This window comes from Thamnophis sirtalis, unplaced genomic scaffold (assembly GCF_051295495.1).
Source record: "Thamnophis sirtalis isolate CommonGarterSnake01/CBP01778 unplaced genomic scaffold, rThaSir2_p1.2 scaffold_4, whole genome shotgun sequence".
Lineage (NCBI taxonomy): Eukaryota > Metazoa > Chordata > Lepidosauria > Squamata > Natricidae > Thamnophis > Thamnophis sirtalis.
The window spans coordinates 75,610,287-75,632,543 of NW_028261384.1; the positions used below are offsets into that span (position 1 = coordinate 75,610,287).

At 42.5% G+C, this 22,257-nt stretch overlaps 1 protein-coding gene across 1 annotated transcript; it reads right to left on the reverse strand.

The window, feature by feature from the left end:
- Positions 1 to 234: 234 nt before the first annotated feature.
- LOC148045920 (uncharacterized) lies at positions 235 to 21,471 on the reverse strand. Its single transcript, XM_087714409.1, has 4 exons — positions 21,298 to 21,471; positions 21,179 to 21,205; positions 1,717 to 2,232; positions 235 to 990 (listed from the first exon to the last, which is right to left on the reverse strand). The coding sequence occupies exons 1-4, from the start codon at positions 21,469 to 21,471 to the stop codon at positions 235 to 237; spliced, it is 1,473 nt and encodes a 490-aa protein (XP_087570535.1).
- Positions 21,472 to 22,257: the final 786 nt, after the last annotated feature.

Here is a 22,257-nt window from a genome sequence, read left to right on the forward strand (position 1 = left end):
CTGACCCCAACCCTCCTCCTTTCTCATCCGGGCTTGGGACCGGCAATGGCGGAGTTTTTATTTATTATTTATTTATTTATTTATTTATTTATTTATTTATTTATTTATTATTATTATTATTATTATTATTATTATTATTATTATTATTATTATTATTATTACACAATTGTATCACAGCGGCCAGTTGTTTCGCCGGATTTGGCATTGGTTACTAGTCGGGCCCCACCCAGGGGCCTAGGACGTCGTAACGTATTTTCGTAATATGCATGCAGATCCAAGCAGTGCGGCTTTTTGCATTTGACTGATGGTGATTTTGTCAATTTTTAACTGTTTTAAATGTAATTCCAGTGCTTTTGGAATAGCACCCAGTGTGCCAATTACCACTGGAATTACCACTGCTGGTTTGTGCCATAGTCGTTGAATTTCGATTTTTAAATCCTGGTATTTCGCGATTTTTTCATGTTCCTTCTCGGCGACCCTGCTATCACCTGGTATTGCGATGTCTATGATTGTGACCTTATTTTTCTCAACCAGTGTGATATCTGGTGTATTATGCGCCAGTATTTTGTCGGTTTGTATACGGAAATCCCACAAGATCTTGACCATCTGATTTTCGGTGACTTTTTCAGGCTGATGTTCCCACCAGTTTTTTGCTGTTTTGATATTATAATTTTTGCACAAATTCCAATGGATCATTTGTGCTACTGAATTGTGCCGCAATTTATAATCAGTCTGCGTGATTTTTTTACAGCAGCTGAGTATGTGATCAACAGTTTCATCAGCTTCTTTGCAAAGTCTGCATTTGGCATCATCAGAGGATTTTTCGATTTTGGCCTTAATGGCATTTGTGCGGATAGCTTGTTCTTGCGCAGCCAGGATTAGTGACTCTGTTTCTTTCTTTAATGTACCTGTTGTTAACCATAACCAAGTTTGTTCACTGTCCACTTTATCTTTTATTTTTTCCAGAAATTGGCCATGCAGTGCTTTGTTCTGCCAACTCTCCATTCTTGATTTTATCACATCTTTTCTGTATTCTTGTTTCGTCTGTTGGGCCTTCAGTAGATTTTTGTTCTTTACTTCGATTAATAGATGTTCTTGACTTTCTTTTAAATAATCAGCCAGTGCATGTTTTTCTTCTTCAACTGTTTGCTTCACTTGTAATAATCCTCTGCCACCTGATTTTCGGGGCAGATATAGTCTATCAGTATCACCACGTGGATGTAAACTGTAGTGCATTGTCATTAGTTTCCTGGTTTTTCGGTCCAAAAGGTCCAAATCAGCTTGTGTCCAGTTAACTATACCAGCTGTGTATCTTATAACTGGTATTGCCCAGGTATTTATGGCCTTGATTGTATTTCCACCATTCAATTTAGATTTTAAAATTTTCCTAACTCTGTTGGTGTACTCTCGCCTGACAATAGTTTTTACTTCTCCATGCTTGATGTTATCCAACTGCAGAATGCCTAAGTATTTGTAGGCTTCATTTTTTTTGCATTTAATTAATTGGCCATTGGGCATTTCAATTCCCTCACATGCAGTGATTTTGCCCCTTTTTATGGATACAGTGGCGCATTTTTCCATGCCAAACTGCATTGAAATATCGGTGCTGAATACTCGGACTGTGTTTGTCAATGATTGGATTTCTATTTCTGACTTTCCATAGAGTTTCAAATCATCCATATATAGTAAATGTGAAATTTTTTCAGCTTCTTTGGCTGTTTGGTAGCCTAATTTCATTTTTTTTAAGATTACTGATAGTGGGATCATTGCGATGATGAAGAGAAGAGGTGAAAGTGAATCACCCTGGAAAATTCCTCGCTTGATATTAACCATTCCATAGATCTCATTCCCCACTGCCAACTCAGTTCTCCATTGTTTCATCGCCTTTTCAGTAAAGGATGTAATATTTTTGCTAATGCCAGTTGTTTCTAAGCATTTTATGATCCAACTATGTGGCAGTGAGTCAAATGCCTTTTTGTAATCAATCCAGGCCATATTCAAGTTTGTTTTTCTGTTCTTACAATTTTCTAATATCATTTTATCAATTAGAAGCTGATCTTTCGTGCCCCTGCTCCTTCTTTTGTTGCCTTTTTGCTCTACTGGCAAGATGTTGTTTGTTTCCAAATAATCCATTATGTTATCTGCAATAATGCCTGTGAGTAATTTGAAGGTTGTTGGCAAGCATGTTATTGGTCTGTAGTTTTCAGGTGTTGTTCCTTTAGTTGCATCTTTCTGAATCAAGTATGTTTTTCCAGTTGTCAACCATTCATCAATTTGGCCCTTTTGTAAAATTTCATTCAGTTGCCTGGCCAATATTGCATGTAAACTGGTCAGATATTTGAGCCAGAAACCATGTAATTGGTCCTTTCCAGGTGATGTCCAATTCTTTACCTTTTTAACTCGATTTTTGACCATCTCAGTTGTTATTTCTAATACTTGCATTTGTTTGTTGCCAATGCTTTTCTCAAAGTCATGTATCCACTTTGCTTCCTTGTTGTAGTCCTTTGCATTTTCCCACAATTCTTTCCAGAATTCAACTGTGGCCTGTTTTTCTGGTTTTTCACTTTTGGTGTCACCATTTACATTAAGACTTTGATAAAAACGCCGTTGGTCTGATCGAAATTGCTGATTTTGTTTATATTGGATGATTCGTGCCTCATATCTTTCAATTTTTCTAGCTGTTGCTGTTATCTGCTGTTTTACAATCTCTACAGCTTCATTGATGTTTCTTGTATCCAATCTATATCTCCTGATTAGCCGATCTATGATTTTGTTGTTTTTAAGCCGTTGCTCATGCATGTTCTTTAAGTTACTAGCATCTGCCCTTAATTTTTTGATTTTTTGTTCTAAACGGATTTTCCACTTTGGCTTTGATGCTTTTTCTGTTGTGTGACTAGGTACTTTAATTTTAATGCCTAGTTCATTAGTGACTATTACAGCTGCGCTGTACATTAACTGGTTTGTTTCCAAGATGGATCCCGGTTCAATTGTTGAAAACACTGCATTAACCATTTTCATGATAGGGCCCAAAATTTTCTTAAGCACAGTTTTTAGTGGTGGTAAACGTTGCCTTTCCTCATTAAGCAGAAAATGCTCCATGATCTTATCCTTCAATTCTTTTTGTTTTTGAGTTAGTTCATCAGTTGGTTCAGTGATAACTGGTTCTAGTGGTGGTGATGTTATTTCCTTCCCGAGAGCTTCTTCTGGGAGTTCTACTATAATGTCTTTAGTTGTGTCTTGAATATCAGTTATTTCCGCTTGTGATATTGTTTTTGGGGTTTTGCAATTTGCCTGAATTTCCTCATGTTCAACTTCACTAAACACTTTATTCCGTATAATAAATCGCCTTTGATCTGCTAGTCGTTGTTCACTAACATTTGAATCTGGATATTGTTGTTTCCATAATTCATACATTCTCTTTAAATAGCCTCTTTTTTCTGGCTCTGAGTTGTAGTAACAGGCCATTATGGCACGGTTTTCATCTGCACTATATTTTTGTCGTTTTGTTGGCTGGTCCACTTGTAGCCCACTTGTCGACGGATGTCCAGGGACCCCAACATCCGCCGCGGCCCTTGTTAACCCGCGCGACGACCGATGCGGTATGGAATTCTTATTTGTTTTTTTCACCATATTGTATGGGTTGGCGGGTTTTTTTTTTACGGGACCAGATGCCAACCTGACCCCAACCCTCCTCCTTTCTCATCCGGGCTTGGGACCGGCAATGGCGAAGTTTTTATTTATTTATTTATTTATTTATTTATTTATTTATTTATTTTTTATTATTATTATTATTATTATTATTATTATTATTATTATTATTTAAAGTGATGTACACCACCTCCCTTGAGTGCTGAAGAGGGGGGCACTATAAATCAATTAAATGGATGGATGAATAAATAATAAATTAGGTACCTAAAATAAGGGAAAAGAGAGAACTTATTTTGGGAAAACATGTTATTATGGATATGCAAAGTATTTTTTTCGTAGTGCTAAATAACTGCAATTTGGAATGATGAAAACTTACTGTAATTAGAAGGTTTGGACACATTATTACCTGAACCGATTAAACTATAAAGTTTATTCATATATTAAATAAATTGTAAACTGGATGGCTTGATGGATAGATGACAGATAGATGGCTGCATCAATGACATGCAGTCAGGGGAGGCAGGGGAGGCAGGGGAGGCAGGGCCTCACCACTGTCATCATGAAAAGAAAAAAAATTAAAAAGAAAAAGGCTGAGCTAGTTGCTGCCAGAGTCACAGTGGATGACTCTGCTTAGTGCTTAACTGTTTAAAAAAGCCTCTAAAAAGCACCCTCTACAGGAGGAGGTGGGAGAACCACGTGCCTCATTTGGTCTATCTTTATGATCACTCGAGCAAGGGTTAAAAGCCGAAAAATTCCTTATGTAGATGAGGCACATGGTTCTCTTGCTTCCTCCTGTAGAGGGTGTGTTTTTAAGAGGTTTTTTAAACAGTTAAGCAGAGTCATCCATTGCGGATTCTGGCAGCAACTAACCCAGCCTGACCTCAGTAGCTCTTGCCTTTTTCCTTTTATATTTTTACATTTTCATCATGGCAGACAAGAGCAGAGTTGAAATCCTCTGTGATTGTGAAACAATTGGAAAGGTATGTGGGTCGGAGGGAGGGGGAGGAATTCAAAATTATTGTAATTTGTAAGTAATTGTATTAATGTAAGTAATTTTTGTTTGTGTCTGTGTTTGTGTTTTACCTGTCTCTGCTGGTGCGCAGGCTGGTGCATTTTTTATGTCGGACATAGCGGCAGGGCTTTTGGACATAACGGCAGGGCTTTTGGCATCAAGCTTTCTTTTTTTTTGCAATCTGTTTTTTTATTTTTAAACATAAAAAACAACATAAAAAATTCTCATCCATTACATACAGCATGTCTTTTGGTTACAAGTGTTTTTGCATCCATATTCTCAATTACATTTACAATCACAGATTTTCCATCTAATATAAATAAATACCTCACTTCCATAATACCTCACTTCCACTTTATGCCTCACCAGCCATAAACCTCACTGCACATCACTGGGCTGCATCATTAGGATTTACAAATAAAGGAGTGGAGGGAAGTCAAAAATCATTACAATTTATGGTTATAACTGTAATGGAATTGAGCTTTTCAAATTGGTCTTGTATATAACTACTTTCAGTGGCAAATAGATGTATCTTATAAAATACATAATTTCCAGATTTGTCTAAATTTAAATGAGAAAAAAATAAGGATCAATTTATTAAGCACTATTAAATTTAAAAAAGCCAGTGAGATGGATGAATCACCTCCTAATCCCAATAAAGAGAAGGGAACAATGTCAGAGTTAAGCAGTAGAAAGCTTTCCAGCAGAATGTGGATGAAACCAAGATTTGAAGGTAGAGGTAGAGATGGATCTAGAAAAGAAGCTTATACAATTTCAAAAACATAAGCTCAGTGCTAAATGTGGTTGTTTTTTTACTTTTGTTTCAAATTATTTATTTGGAATTATAGAACTATTGTTGCCCTGTTTGTTTATTCTCCCCACCCCGCCCTCTTTTTTTAGACAGAGCCATGGTGATGTAGTGATTAGAATGCAGTATTGCTGGCTAATTCTGTTGACTGCCAGCAGTTCAAGTCCCACTTGCTCAAGATTGACACAGCCTTTCATTGAGAGACATATGCTGACTCTGTATACTACTTAGAGAGGGCTGTAAAGCACTGTGAAGGAGTATATAAGTCCAAGTGCTATTGCTATTGTTAATTTTTTTCTTGACAAAATGCTATAGACCAAATAAGTGGAGATTAAATTTCTGCTAAGAAAAATCAAGCAACATAGCTACAGCAACAGTTTGCAATTGTAAAATAACAGAGCGGATGGGAAAATTGGACATTTGACAGAGAAATCTGAGACAAAAATTTGATATATTTATGAAGGAACCCAAGATTATTTGGTTAATAAGTTAACAAATCAGCAACAGTGCCAAGGGCAGTTCAACATTTTTGAGCATTTAGAACTTAGTTTTTCAGCAAAACAAATGAGAATGTATGAAGAGTTATTTAGAAAATATTCTTACAGTCATTCTTCCCAGATAGATTTAATTGACCACCATGGAACCAGAATGTTGGGCCAGAAATATGTTCCAACATGGCTCTTTGGATTAGATTAGATTGGATTGGACAGAATAGTTTGCAAGCCATTTGTGTAAATCAGTGGTTCCCAAACTTTTTCAGTCCACCGCCCCCTTGGTGCTACGAACTGATCCTCAGTGCCCCCATCTAGTGGTGGAATTCAAAAAAAATTTCTACCGCTTCTGTGGGTATGGCTTGGTGGGCGTGGTGGTGGTGGGGTCATGTGACTGGGCAGTTTGCACGATGGAAGGAAGATAGTAACAGTAAAATTCAAAACTGTAACAATTAATTGCATATTTATTCAAAATCCAATTTAAAAACCTTTTTAGTTAATGTTAATTCAACAAAATTATTGAACATGAGCCAGTGATACTAGGTTTTCAAAGTCTGATAGTCATTTATCAAAAACCTCTGACTAGTAACTTAGTAAACTCAGTAAAATTTAGTAACTACTTCACTGTTCAGTTAATTCTTAATGTGATTGATGGGTTTGATGAAGAGATACCAGTTTCCCAATGTCTGGTTTTAAGTCACTTAGCAGGAGTCTTAAATCACCAGGTTCAGTAATCTGGAGTCAATTTCTTTGCTTGGAGAGAAGTTGGATGACCACACTGAAGCCACATTCCACCAAATATGATATTGGAAATGCAACAAGGAACTTCTTAACCACTGTCCGTAGTGTAGGATAGCTATCAGAAATTTCTTTCTGTAACCAAAACTCTTGGTACGATTTCTTAAACTTTGGCTTCAACTCAATGTCATTTTACAGCTCTATGAGTTGTTCCTCCACTACCCCATCTTCCTCAGTATCTGAAAATGGATTTATCACCCAATCTGGAATTTCCATCAAAAGAAGATCCTGATATCGCTCAGACATATCTTTATGCAGCATGTCCAAATGGTCACAAAAAACTTGAAAAGGTATTGAAAAAGTGACTTACGACCATTTTTGACAGTTATGACCATTGTAGCTCCCCATGGTCATAAGATCAAAATTTGGATGCTTGGAAACTGACTCATATTGTATTTATGATGGTTGCAGTGTCCCGAGATCTTATGATCATCTTTTGCAACCTTCTGACAAGGCAAAGTCAATGGAGAAGCCAGGTTCACTTAATAAAATAGGGCAAAATTCAATTAACAAAATAAATTTTGGGCTCACTTATAGTCATAATCTGAGGACTACCTGTAGTCTGCAGCAGAAGGGAAAAGGCTTTTCAGAGAGCAAAGAGATAGCAGAGTTTGGAATGTAGGCAGGAAGAGAGCAAGTTTGTATCTTCCCTAGCAATTTGTGAAATAAGGTGGTCCTTATCTTACAACTATTAGTTTAGTGACAGTATGAAGTTACAATGGCACTGAAAGAATTGAGTTATGACTGTTTTTCAAACTTATAACTGTTGCACCATTCCCATGCCCATGTGATGAAAATTCAGACACTTAGCAACTTACTCATATTTATGATGGTTGTAGTGTCCCAGGGTCATATTGGTCACTTTTGTGACCTTCTGACAAGCAAAGTCAATAGGAAAGGAGGAAAAATGCCACTTTATAGCTAGTACAACTAATGATTAAAGATATTTCATTCATTACTGGGAATGAGATCAGGGCAATGACAATTCATTTTGAGGGGAAACACAAGGATGTAGTCAGGACATGATGTTAAACTTCACTATAAGCTACTTTTATTAGGTGTGTCAATGCTTGAGAACCACTTGTCTCAATTCCACAAACTATTCTGAACAAAATGTGCCTCCCTCTTTTAGCAGATCAGCCAGCCAACTAATGCTATAAAAATTATTACTAATTTAAAACACATTGGAATATTTCCAGCAGTGGGCAAGATTAAGATTGTTTATTAATCCAGATGATTTTAAAAAGAATCCTATTAACAATACTAATACTATAGAAAAAATGTGCATCTATGAAGTAGTTGCAAAATCATGCCCCTGCAATTTTTTACGGAAGCAGCAGCTCAGTTTCTACACAGCATGACAGTCTGGCCGAGGGTCTCCGTGCGCTCATATCAGGTGGGACAGGACTTTCAGCTCTTGTGAAGCTGTTCACTCACACACCCATTTATTAAATAACAGCGGGCCGTGGAGAAGGAAGGTGGCAAAGCCAGCGAGAAGCAGGGAAGACACCTTCATCGCTACGTTTAAGCTGGATGAGTAGTTTTCACTGCCAGTCTCGCACAACAAACAAGAGCCCAGTCCTTCCACCCATTGAAGGCATGTGCAAGACCCAAGCCTTTCCAAAGGCGCAGTGTCGCTGGTTTCTGGTGAGGCAAGACTGAGCCGCCACCTCCACACAAGCCACGTCGGGAAGGACTCTTGCTTTTGGTTCCATTGCATTCCCTTCCGCGCCTGCACGCTAAGCTAGGCGAGTCAGGAGTACAGTACAGCAGAATACTTCCAGCACTCCTCTGCCACCTCCCTTGCCTCTTAGTGCCCCCCTAAGTCATCCCACCGTTCCCCAGGGGGTGGTACCGCCCACTTTGGGAACTACTGGTGTAGATTACCTATTTCATTTATTTCTTATTTTTTGTGACCTTTCAGAGATCATTATTATTTACATATTATGCAGAATAATAACCAGATGATTTTTATCTGTCATACTGTAAAATCATGTGTTGTGTCTGATCAAGTATTTTTATTTGAATTTGAATTTTGAATTTTTTTGAATTTTTACTTTATTTGTATGCCGCCCTTTTCCCTGAAGGGACTCAGGGCAGCTCACAATTCAGGAAGGGGGAAAAACAAACAAAATTACAAAACATAAAGACCATGCACAATTAAAAAACACAACAATCATACCATTTGGAGTGGGGCTGCAAGTCTTTAGCCCCAGGTCTGTCGGAACAGCCAGGTTTTAAGGGCTATGTGGAAGGCCTGGAGGGTGGTGAGGGTACGAATCTCCACGGGGAGTTCGTTCCACAGGGTCGGAGCCACCACAGAGAAGGCCCTCCTCCGGGTAGTCACCAGTCGACACTGGGCGGCTGATGGAATTCGGAGGAGGCCTAGTCTGTGGGATCTTATTGGTCTAGTGGAGGTAATTGGCAGTAGGCGGTCTCTCACGTTTTTTTTATTTTTATCAGACACAACACATTATTTTCAATCTCTAATTTGTTGGATCATTTATTTTGTGAAGAATTCTGTGATAAAAAACAAAGATTTTTTTTAAAAAAATAGGACATTAGTTGAAGACACTTGAAGATCAAAAATACTAAAATTAAGAGGAAAGTTAGTTTATTTGAAAATAATGAAAATAGGGCATTTTCCATAGTGGTGGAGGTAGCATCCAAGCTGGGTTGACCTTCATCCACTCATTGCGAGGACTGAGCCTGACAGTTGTTGAAACCATGCCCCCTGTCGCTAGGCAAAGCCCAGTTCCGACTCAGTCCCTCAATGAGGATGGATGCACCATCGCTTTGTTCTTGACTGAATTGAAAAATATTGGTTTTGTGAGAACATTGGAAGAAGAATTGAATCGCATTGGCAGCAACCCTGGATGGCTGAAGCCCCTTTAAGGAGCAAGAGTCTTGTGGGTCTGTGCCTGTAAGCCCCTTGGGGCATAAAGGCTGCAGGAGGCGGCATTCGTTTAAAATTGGCTTTTGACTGACTTGTGACATGAATGTGGCTCTAATAGCCCTACAGGCAGTGAAGTTTAAAGTTTGAAAATCCACCATTGCCGCGTCTTTCAGACTCCGCCGTCTGTTTTTGCCTATTGTGCTCAGATCGCACACCTACCCTGCGCGCTATAATCAGCAGCCAGGCTCAGGAAAATGCTCCGTGTCTCCTGATTGCAGTTGAGTGGCGAACCATGGTAGCTTTAATTATTCAATCAACTTGTAAGTGACTTTAGGCTACCACGGAGCAACCCGAGCCTTTAAGGTGCAGATTTCATTGAGTGAAGCAGCGTGTATTTCAGTGAGTCACCTTGCCTCTCAGCAGTTCCAAATGGCTGCAAAAAAGGCGCAAAGCGCCATTTTTGCATTTTCGCGCCTTTCCCTTACATTCAAAATGGTGACTGCCACTTCTACCGAACCATTGGAGACTAATAATTCCAATCCTAGTGAAAGTGAGTGCCCTCAAGTGGTGGAAGGACATAGAGGCTCACAATCACCCCCTAGACCTTCAACCTCTAATGTTTCTGACATTGAAAAGGGGAATAAGAAACCCATAAAGTCATCTACCAGGGCTAGTAAGGCTAAAAAGTCGCATAAACTGTCTTCTATGAGAAATGGAAGGAGAATACCTTGGAGCAACTTCACAAAAAGGCTGCTTCTAAGGCAACCCCCCGCCCCCTGCAACCTACTGATACTCCACAAATTGCTCAAATACAACGGGCTTTGCAGCTCTCCTCTGGGGATAGGCAGGGTAGGGAAGCTTCCCTTAACCCTATTTTTCCCATTGATGTCTCTAGCATTTGGGGGCCACCGCAGGAGAGCAATTCCTCTGCTTCTCCTACAATGCCTCCCAATTTGCAAAGGATGGACACTATGCCCTCTACTTCAACTGGGTCATCAGCCATAGCAGGTATTAACCAACCAAACCCTCTATGCATGGTAAATTTCCAGGACATCATTGCAACTGCTATTTCCCAGGACATTGCAGCTGGCTTGCAGCAGAGGGATACCCAATCCCAAAAACTAGCAACTCAAGCACCAGCTCCTGTTCATCCTATGGTGCCCCCAGCTCCTTTGCCTACAGCGGCTGTCTTGGTACCAAATGAGGAGACATCAGCTGACTCTTCTGATTCCAAGGAGGGGGAGATAAAGGAAGCTGAAAAGTCAGAAGATGAGGGCAGGGAGCTGGACCAGAAGTCCTTTTCTGGCCTTTTTCCTCCAATCATCTTCCCATCACTGTTATATAAGGCCAAGATGGCCTCAAATTTCGGTGCTCAGCCGGCACCGACTGCTCCTCAACCCACTGCTGTTTCGGCTGACACCCTCTTTTCTGAGCAAGAGCCTCCCTCAGAAATGATTCCGACCCCCAAGATTTTCATTGACCTGGTTCAATGGCAGTGGGAAGCCCCCACCTCTGGACCAACTCCATCAGCTTCTGACAAAAAATTCTTTAATGTGGCCAACGATTTGGCACAGTTCTGTCACTCCCATCAATTGATGCCCCAGTCACTGCCCTCTACACTTCGGCCAATATGCTGGGGGCCCCCGAAGACGTCCTAAAACCAGAGGACAAGAAAGTGGACCTTACCTTGCAGCATGGCTGCCAGGCAGTGGCATGGGCAGTCCAGGAGTCAACCACTATCTCCTTTTTCACCCGTTCCTGTCTTCTCTGGCTGCAGGACCTGCAACAGTGTATTCCAATCGCAGACTTACGCACCCATCAAGACATCGCTAAGCTTGTGGTGGCAGTGCAATTTACATCACATGCTATCCTTATATCATCCAGGTTTGCCTCCCATGCCATGGCATCTTCTGTGGCTTCGCGCAGGCTGCTGTAGCTCCACCAAAGGCAGGCAGATGTGTGACACAAATGGCGTTTGGCTTCGGCCCCCTTCAAGGGCAAATCTCTCTTTGGGGATGCCTTGGATCCTTATCTCATTGAGAACAAGGACAAGAGAAAGGTCCTACTGATGGTGCCCAAGAAGGAGTTTTCCCACTCTGCTCCATACCCCAGGCGGCCTTCCTTTCGTGGCCACGATGGGGGGGGGGTTGTCATCCTTTTGGAACCAAGATTATGGTTCGTCCTTTCGGGGGGCGGAAAGGGGTATAGGCAACAGGGGGGATATTTCCCTAGGCAGAGGAGTCAATCAGACCATTACCAGAGAGGGAAACCCTCCAAGTGCCCCTTTCGCGGTGGCAGGGGATGTTTTTACCGTCGCTCCTAACTTGCAGGCAGCCAGTTATCCCATCAGAGGTAGATTGGCCTTTTTCACCAATCAGTGGGATAAAACCACTTCCTATGCTTGGGTTAGATCTACCGTTCGTTCAGGGCTTGCCCTTGAGTTCATCTCCAAGCCCCCCAGGCTTTTCAGGGCCTGCCTGTTATCAAACAACCCAACCTGATGACATCTCATGCAAGAGGCAGTTCAACATCTCTTGGATATATGGGCAGTTCAGATGGTGCCGGTGGACCAACATGGCTAAGGATTTTATTCTATTCTTTTTTGTCATGCCCAAGGCCTCGGGTGGCTAGAGAGCCATCCTTGATCTTAAAAAATTAAACAAGTTTATTCATTATAAATGTTTCAAGATGCATTCCTTACAGACTATTTTGAGTAGCATTAGACACAGAGATTTTTTTAACATCAATTAATTTAACAAAGGCATACCTCCACATTCCTATCTTGCCCCAGCATAGGCAGTATTTACATTTTTCCTACCTTGGTCATCATTTCGAATATACGGTATTGCCCTTTGGGCTCTCCTCCACACCTTGAGTGTTCACCAAGGTGCTTGTGGCCCTGGTCATGGCATTCCGGGAGGTCCCTATCAGATTACAGGCATACCTAGATGACATACTTATACAATTTTCTTCACCTAGTCAGGCGTGAAGGGACCTGGTGACCACTATGCAGGCCCTTCAGGTGCATGGGTTTTCAAGAGTCATCTCCATCCAACCTCCAGGTTGGTGCACTTCGGTGCCTTAATTGATACTATTGACTGTAGAGTATTCCTATCGCAGGAGGTCTTTAGCATCTCAGGTAGCCAGGGAACGCAGGGACACCTTAGCCACCCTTTCTAAACTGCTGGGCACCGTGGTATCCACCATTGGGATAGTCCCTTGGGCCCACTTGCATTCCCGGCAGCTACAGTGGTTTCTCTTACCATTTCAGAAGAGACTATTGAGCTGCTCCTGGGCCAAGGTTCGAATTCCTGCAGAGGCCTCCCGCTCTCTCCTGTGCTGGATGTCTGAGGCCATCACCAAGGGCCATCTGTTCAAGGACCAGGACTCATTGACTCTTACCACAGATGCCAGCCTCTTTGGCTGGGGGGGGCATCTCCATGGGCAGATGGCTCAGGGGCAGTGGGACCAGGTGGACCAGACTCACAGTATAAACTGTCTGTTCTCCACCACTTCCAGGACATGGTGGTAGGCAAACATGTCTTGGTGTTGACGGACAATATGTCAGCCAAGGAGCATATAAACCATCGGGGGGACCAGATCGTGTTTCCTGATGGACGAGGTCATGCAGTTGGGACTTTGGGCCGAGAGGCACCTGCTGTCTCTTATTGCGGAGCACATTTCGGGGGTAGCAAACGTGCAGGTGGATTGGCTCAGCCACAAGGTTGTGGATGCCTGCAGGCATTGCAAGATTGTGAGTGGCGCCTGCACCCATCGATCTTCCAAGACATTGTGAATAAGTTTGGCATGCCGGTGATTGATTTCTTTGCCACCCTTCTCAACACCCAGCTCCCGAGGTTTTACTCTCGGTTTCCGGCGCAGCGGTCAGAAGGGGTGGATGCTCTGAGATGCAGGTGGCCGTTGGGTCTCCTCTATGCCTTTCAACTGCTCCTTCTTCTGCCTTGCATCATCCAGAAGATCATGGGAGAGAAGGTGGAAATAATCTTGGTCACCCCTCACTGGCTGCGCAGACATTGGTTTGCAGACCTATGGACACTTTCAGTGGACAGGCCCTGGAGGATCCCTCAGGACCAGATATCCCTCAGCCAGGGGTCGCTGGAACATCCTGATCCCCAATGGTTTCAGTTAACCACCTGGTATTTAAGCAGAGAGTCTTGAGAGAGGACAACTACTCCTCCGAACTATCCAAGCCGCAAGGCATCCCTCAACTGATCACATCTATGAGTCCACCTGGCGGTCCTTCTGTTCTTGGTATGCCGGTAAGACTTTGGATCCTGTCATGGTTACGATTCCCCACGTCCTGGAATTCCTCCAGGATGGGTTAGACAAGGGTTTGGCCACAAACACGATCCGGCACCAACTGGCCGCAATTTCCTCCATGTTGACTTGTGGGGACTCCTCACTGTCCCAACAGCTCACGGTGCATCATTTCCTTAAGGGAGCGTCCAACCTTAAGTCACCGGCAGTGCACAGATATCCTTCATGGGATTTGCCCAGAGTTCTTGATGCTCTTACAACAGCCCCATTCGAACCACTATGGGAGGTCTCACTGCGGTTCTTAACCTTGAAAGTATCCTTTCTGGTGGCCATGACCTCTGCCAGGAGGATTCCAGAGCTGCAAGCACTCTTGGTACGAGAAGACCTGTGTATGTTCCATCCGGACTGGGTTGTCCTAAGTCTTGACCACTCTTTCATCCCAAAGGTGTGCTGTATAGCTGCAGTTTATCACTCCCACTGTGCTCCAGTTCCAAGTAGCTTGAACGCACATTCTACAAGGAGCGCTGCTACCTTGGCAGCGTGGGCGGCCCAAGCTTCCTTGCAGAAGATTTGTAGGGCGGCAACTTGGGCTACCCCATATCAGGAAATATAAACTGGACATTTTCGCATCTGCAGATGCAGCCTTTGGCTGCAGAGTGCTACAATCGGTGCATAGGACAAGCACTCTGCAGAACCAGTCATAAGCCCTCCCGAGGGGACGAATGTTACTTTGGTACATCCCAGCCTGGATGCTACCTCCACCACTACGGAGAAAGGGTGTTGGGCCTTACCTGAGATGCCTCTTCTCATAGGGTGGAGGTAGCATCCAGCCCCTCCCATGGCATGACTGGTTCCTTTGCTCAAGATCTCTTGTTGAGCTTGTTCTCATTGTGGTTCTTTGGTGCATATGGTTTTGTGACTGAACTTTGCTTTATACATCTCTACAGGACTTCTCTACACTGGACACTTGATAGATTGACGTGCTGGATTTCGGGAAGCAATGGTACATTGAGTCTGACATCCTTCGTCGGAACTGGGCTTTGCCTAGTGACAGGGGGCGTGGTTTCAACAACTGTTAGGTTCAGTCCTCGCAATGAGTGGATGAAGGTCAACTCACCCTGGATGCTACCTTCACCTTATGAGAAGAGGTGTCTCAGGTAAAGACCAACACCCTACCTATGAATGATCAATGGTAACCCTTAATGGACTTTTGTTTATCAGGATTTGAATGGTGATGTTTTTAAGAATTTGTTTGTAGATAAGAGATGGGATATTAGAAGAAGCAATAGTTTGTTGTATTTTAAGGCAAGATGATGTGTTAGTAAAATTGTTTATATTTGCTGTGACTAAAGGGAAAATCATTCATATATTTTTTTATGACTGAACATGTCCTAGGATAATGTTGCAACATCCAATCTGAGTCAGTCACTGGGACCAGAGGTTTGGGATTCACACTGGAGGGAATTTCTCTGTAGCAGAATGTGTGTTTTCCTCAGGGAACTTCTCTCTAGCAGACTGTGTGCTTTAACCTATCCTCTGTGTGGTATTTATATGATGCCTGATTGTGTGTGTCTTTTTAGTTGTTCATTGGGATGTGAATGGCCAGCTATTAAATTGTTGGCTGTTGTTCCTTGCGCTGCCAAGCCCTCGCCTCCTAAGTACTTGAAAAACTGGTGGTAAATCAGTTCTCCTGTTGACTGATGAGGGGTCTGTTTTCCCATTTCTCTAGCACATACTCTGCTATAGAGAAGTATACTGAGGATAGACTCCAGCATGAATCCAAAAGTTCAGAAGACTAAACCTCTGGTCTAGTGATTAACCCAGATTAAATCATGCTATATATTTCTTTTTCTTTACTATATTCTTTTTTCTTTTCTATTTTTTTCTTTTCTGACCTATTTTTCTTTTTTAAATTTGTATTAGTTTTCCATCATTGTAGTAATTTTTAATAAACATATTAAAATTATTAATTATTAAATTACTAATTAGATTGTTGTGCATGCTTTTTTCAATTAGTTTTATGAAGCAAAGTCAAGGGAGTCAGTAAACAACGTAGGAAATAAGGGGCAAAGCTGGGGAAATGCTGTACAGATTGCAGATAGTCTGTCTGCATCTAGAGATATACAGATTCAGAGGCCTAAGGATTTTGCATTGAATCTTCTATATTCTCTTTTAGTGGTCAATCATCTATCATTGCTTTAGAGTGAGTTGTGAGCATGTGCTCACAACCAGCGAACCAGCTGTTAAGGTAAATGCAGCGCACCTCTGATTACATTTGCCTGTTGGCATAGGGAATTTTTTAAAAGGAACAATGATTTATGAATATATCACTGACCAATAGCCATGAGCCATATGGACTCTCCAAGAACATTGAGAAAATATTATTTACTTATAGAAGCCAGAGGAACATAATAGGAAACGGACCCATCATTTTATTGATTTGTACTGGAAATTTTTCTCCTATTTTAAAGATTAAAAAAATGATAGCACTCAGCACTATTTCTCACCGTCATGTGAAACAGTAGGAAATGTGCTACAATTTCATAATTGTTTAGAGAGACTCAGTGAACCATAGTAAATTCTGCCAAAGCAAAAGGTCCTGGTTCCCTGGGAATAGGTGTTAAATACATTCTGCAGTGGCTTTGTGAAATAATAGTATGCAGCTCATGTGAATTACTAGATCCATCTTAGTTATTTGAAAACTTTGGGGGGGTGCCTTAAGGGAGCAGTAGCCTTTCCTGGACAGAAACAACATGGATGTATTAATCAATATCTGATAAACGCTCAGATAGATTGATGATGGGAATGAATAAAAAAATATGGAATGGGTTGACAGAATTTTAATTGGTAATCTCTGTTAAATCAGAGTTTGGAATAATTAGATTCACTCACCTATTGAGAATCATGGGATGTGACAGTCAAAAAATAAATAAATGATGGAATCAAGCAAATATGAAATTGACATATTAAAATATCTGATTTCCTTTTGAATAATTTCCCATGCAGAAAAATGTCCTATGAAGATTCTAAGGTAATCCAGAAGGTTTTAGGGTACTAGGAAGGATATGAGGCTATGAACAAAGCCCAGATTTTGACTCTGTATGCTGGCAATGAGATCAAACTCCTCTGTGCAAAATGATAGGCTGTTGTTTTTTTGAGCCTATTCCTTGCAAATCTCTTCTGCACCTGAAATCTGGACTTGTGAAATTTGCATCTCCCAAAGCAGTCAAGTCCACTTTATCCTTTATCACTGTTTCCTTAGAAACAGCAAAGTGAAAAAGATTAAAACAGGAGGGGGTGAACCATCACCTTGCTAGCACTGCAACCATTTAATGTGTTAATACACAATTCAAGAAATACAGCATGCACAATTCCATCAGCTCGTATTACTTGTCCCTCAGATTAAACTCAAACTTCATCTGTTTTAATTGCTGTATTAAGCTGGCTATTGGCAAAGACCTTTGCAGCTGATACATGAATAGCCTAGTTCAGTTATTGCAGTTATATTTGTTAAGGAGGAAGAGGAAAGAAGGGAGGGAGGGAGGGGAGGAGGAGGGAAATACTTTATACACTAAAACTCTCAAAGGAGATATGTTGGCAAAACCTTTTCTAATTGTTGGACCTGGCAGGATTAGTTTTTAATCATTAGAGGGTGCATTATATAGCCCAAGATTCAGTCATTTAAGTATCAAACCTAACACCTAACAAATACCAAGCAAAGAATAAAAAGAAAAAAATCTATGAAAAACCTCACAGTTATATTTCTGTAGAAAGGCTCAGTATATTCAACAGAATAAACTATTCACTCTTTGTGTGGGGTAAAATGGAGGTTTTGTGAAAATGCCATTTAAAATAAGTCACAACGGAAATTTTAACTTAATCCATAGTTGTATATATGGCATCATCTACTATTTGGCAGGATACCTAGATAAACAGTGTCTGTCAGTATTTTTCAGCTAGCAAAATACTTCATGCCATTAATTTTTTCATTGGCAAATTATTGTATTAATTTTTCAGGAGTCGGCAGGCTAGCTTAGCATTATCTTTTTATCACAAAAGAGTAAGCTTTTTTAAAATTACATCCATGCTTTAAAAATCCAAAGCTGATATGTTAAATTGTGAAAAAGTGACAAAAAATGTAATTTACAGTTGTAATGATTAGACAGCATAGATAGAAATGGAATATAATTTTACAGAAATATATTTGTACTTATAACTATTATGAAGAGTACCAGAAGCCATTTCTTTATATATTTTTCTGTCTTTCTTCAACCTTTTTCTTTTCATGCATTTTGCTGTTTCTTTTATTTCTTTCTGCTTCTTTATCTTATATTAATTTCTGTTAATTTTTAACTTCTTGTTTAAATGTTTTGATAAAAAATTAAAACTAAATATATCTAAAATTCAAACACCAAATAAAACCCCATAGATTTTCATAGTTATATTAGAACCTATAGGAAATATATAAAACTTACGGTATATTAATTAAATAATCTGATACATTACCAAACCGTTGCAGTATATTAATACATCATTATTTAGAGAAAATATAATATCTAAAGAATATATTATTGTAATATAATGGTAATTTGTGTTCAGTAGTTTAGGACAGATTCTGCTATGCAGCAATAATGTTAGCAATCTATAGCTAGGGCAGTGATGGCAAACCTTTTTCGTGTTGGGTGCCCAAAGCAAGTCCGTGCGTTTTCTCCCTCCCCCGTGGTAACAAAGAGGATCCTGCCTGGTCACTGCAATCCAAAGGGAAATGAGGAAGAGAGCTATCTGCATGAGGGAAAGACAAGCAGCAAGGAAAGAAGAAAAAGCAGGTTTTTTTTTCTCTCAAGGAGGCTGCTCTGTTGCCCTTTTCTTCATTTCAGCACCACGCCATGGAGCCTGCCCCACACACCATCACCCAAGTCCTCACTTCCCCCAAGCATTTCTTTGCCTACCTGATTTCCCCTCCGTCGCATTTTTCCATTGTGTTTCTTGCCATTTTGGGCAGGAAAACAAAGTTTTTAGGATTAAAAATAATCTTCAATCAATCAATTCCAAATTTGCAATATCTCCCCCCGCCCCGAAGTTGGAATTGATTGTTTGTAGGTTTTTTACTCCCACAAACTTTGTTTCTCTGCACACAGTGGCAAAAAATGTGATGGAGCTAGAAATCAGGTAGGCAAAAAAATGCTTGGGAGAAGCGAGGGCCTGGGTGATGGTGGGTGGGGCAACCTCGATGACATGGCACTGAAATGGAGAAAAGGGCAACAGAAGGAGGGAAAAGGCCGCTTTTTCCAGAATTGAGGGAGAGGTTACGCGTGGGTATTCTCAAAGCCTGATTGGACAAAGACTGAGGGAAATTTCTTTAATGTTCCACCATTCCCTATTGGCTCCCAGTTTCCTCTCAGTCTTCGATCCAAGCACTGCTTTGGCTTCTTTGGAGCAATTATTTACATAAATAAATAAATTTTTAATTTGACTAATTGGCTGCACCTAAAGTAATTTAAATTGACTGAGCAGCTGCCCTCAGGGACCATTGTTTCTGTCTTGTGTGAGGTATTCCCTCCTACCTCAGGGCTTGGGAGCTCTGTCTGGTCCCCGGGCGAACGGGGATGATAGGCTTCGTCAGAGCTGCTCCATGGGAGCGACCACATCTCCACGGACGCGACCAGATGATCAACGAGGCTGTCAACTATTTACAGCTGTTTACAGCTATCTGAGTTCTGATTGGAGCCTTGGCACTTCAAAGTGCACTGCGGCTTGGAAACGCGAACCACAGCTTTAAAAGGCAAGCCGCAGCTGTTTACAGCTATCTGAGTTCCGATCAGAGCCTCCGGCACTTCAAAGTGTGCCGTGGCTTGCAGGGATGAGCTGCACTTTTAAAGAGACAAACTGCGGTCGGCTCTACAATCAGCGCCCCGAACAGTGGCTCCGGCAGCCATTTCTAGCAGAGCATGTGGAGGCGACCATTTTACAGCCTCTAGTGGTGGGCGCTGCAGCCCTGCATTGCAGCCACTAATTGAGGCCGGCAGGTCACTATCTGAAGGACTGCTGCACAATCAGCTTCCAAGGGTCCAGACACCGGTGGGCATCCTAGTGACCTACTCTGTAGTGAGGCGCACGTGAATGGCTGCAATGGCAGTAACAATACTCAATTTGGCGCAGACCTCATCAGAGGCCCAAAGTGAGACCAGAGAAGGGGACAAGGACAGGCCCAGAACTAGGGCTGCAGCCTCCAAGCCTTCATCCCTCCAAAGCCACAGTTAGGAATGAATTCAGGAGACAACGAGCTCTGGAGAAGAGAATTGCCAGGGTAGAAAAGCAGGCCCAGACTAATAGGCCCAGTTCTGCCAGTAGGTCCAGGTCTCCTATCAGGCCTACATCTCACCAGTCTGGCTCTCCCCCAACGGGATTCAGTCCTTCTTCCTCCTCAGTTTCCCCTGCTAGACCACAAAGGCACTCCAGACAGGAGGTGTCCCCTTTCCTGCCTATCTCCATGTGGGCCCTCATGGGTGATGGGGGGACCCTTTAGAAGCTTCTCTAGGGACTTTCTATCAGCCCCTGGACTGGCTCCCCAGGCCCTCCAGTGGCAGGCCCATCTCAGGATGACCTTGAGGACTTAGATCTTCTCTCTAAGAGCATCAGACAGTTTATTTCCACAGCTATTACAAAGGGCATTGCGACAGGTCTGTCCCAGCGAGAGCATGTTTCCCATGGTGATGGCAGGCCCTCTGTAGACCATCAGTATCAGGAGTCCTCTTCTACATCTCGCAGACAAGAACACTATACCTTCTTCCCCTTCAATGGTCACTGAGGGTTTCATTCTGGGAAGGAGGCTCAACAGGACATGGGGTTTTCAGAGGATGAAGACATCATTCCTCCTGACACCCCCAGCCTTCCCTGGGCTCTTCCCTCTATCCATGTTTAAGACACTTTTACACAAGGCCAGAAAGACCACTAAGATTGGGACAGGGGACCCTGCGGTCTCCCAGCCAAACTTGGCAATGTTATCCAACACCACTAAGAACAAGGAGGTGGTGCTTGCCCCTTCTTTGTTCCTAGAGGTGGTCAAGAACCAGTGGGCCCGCCCTTCCACATTTCCCAATCCTAGGAGCAGCAATCACCACTTCTTCAACATGGAGCAGGCCCACTCACTCAGGCCCTGCAGTTGCTGCCCTTGTCTCCTCCTCCTCGGTAGTGTCAGGGGATGCAGCTGACAAAATGAAGCCAGAGGACAGGTGTGCAGAACTTACTGCATTCCTGTCCAGGATGAGCGCCTCCTACAGGACATCAAAAAGATCATTGCAGCCACACAGTTCTCTACCAATGCCACCCTGGATTCTATTAAATATGCTTCCCGAGCGATTTCTACCTCGGTGATCTCCAGGCGGCTGCTTTGCCTACGCAGTTGGCAGATGGACAACAAGGCCAAATGGAACCTAGTGGCTGCCCCATATATGGCACTTCTCCTACAGATCCAATAGGCAGCCTCAACACCCTTTTTACCAGGACAGGGGTAGGTAACAGGGTCAGTCCTGGTGGCCATTTCGTGGAGGGGGTGGCCGTCCTTTCCACAAGGGGAAATGACTCCAATCTGGATCTCCCCATAGGCGGCTACCTGGAACAGTTCGTGGACCAGTGGGACCAGATAATGTCAGATGCCTGGGTCAGGTCGATCGTCAGGAACGGCCTACATCTGGAGTTTCTCTCCCTGTCTCTGACGTTCTTCAGGACATTTTCCCCGTCTCGGGATCTGGTTTGATGGCACCTGATGGGTTTATCCATTCAGCACTGCTGGACATTCAGGCGGTGGAGCTGGTTCCAAAGGCAGAACACGGGTTGAGCCACTACTTCAACCTGTTTGCTGTCCCAAAGAGCTCAGGAGGCTGGAGGGCAATCATGGACCTCAAGCGCCTCAATCAATTCCTAGTGTACAGGTGCTTCAAGATGTCCTCTCTCAGATCTATCCTCCAGAGGATCTGGCGGGAGGACTTTCTGGCCTCCGTGGATCTACTGGAGGCCTATCTTCACATTCCGATTCTGCAAGCTCATCGCAGATATCTGAGATTCTCCCACAAGGGGCTCCATTATCAGTACCGGGCCCTTCCCTTTGGCCTGGCCTCAGCCCCGTGCACCTTCACAAAGGTCCTAGTGGCATTGGCGGCTCACCTACAGTCCACCTTGGTGAGATTCCAATGTTACCTCGATGACATGTTAGTTCAGGCCCAATTACATGCTCAGGCAGTCCTCGACCTTCATCTGACCATCCAGACACTCCAATCCCTGGGGTTCTCCATCAACTTCCCCAAAAGTCACCTCTCTCCCTCAACGC

Excerpts from the sequence above, each read along its gene's own strand:
- LOC148045920 (XM_087714409.1), bottom strand. The coding sequence starts at position 21,471 with ATGGCCACCAGGACTGACCCTGTTACCTACCCCTGTCCTGGTAAAAAG. Across the intron at positions 2,233-21,178 it reads TCATCCTGGACAGGAATGCA|AAAGATGCAACTAAAGGAAC; the intron begins GTAAGTTCTGCA and ends TACTTGATTCAG. Across the intron at positions 991-1,716 it reads TGAAATTAGGCTACCAAACA|AACAAAGCACTGCATGGCCA; the intron begins GCCAAAGAAGCT and ends GAGAGTTGGCAG.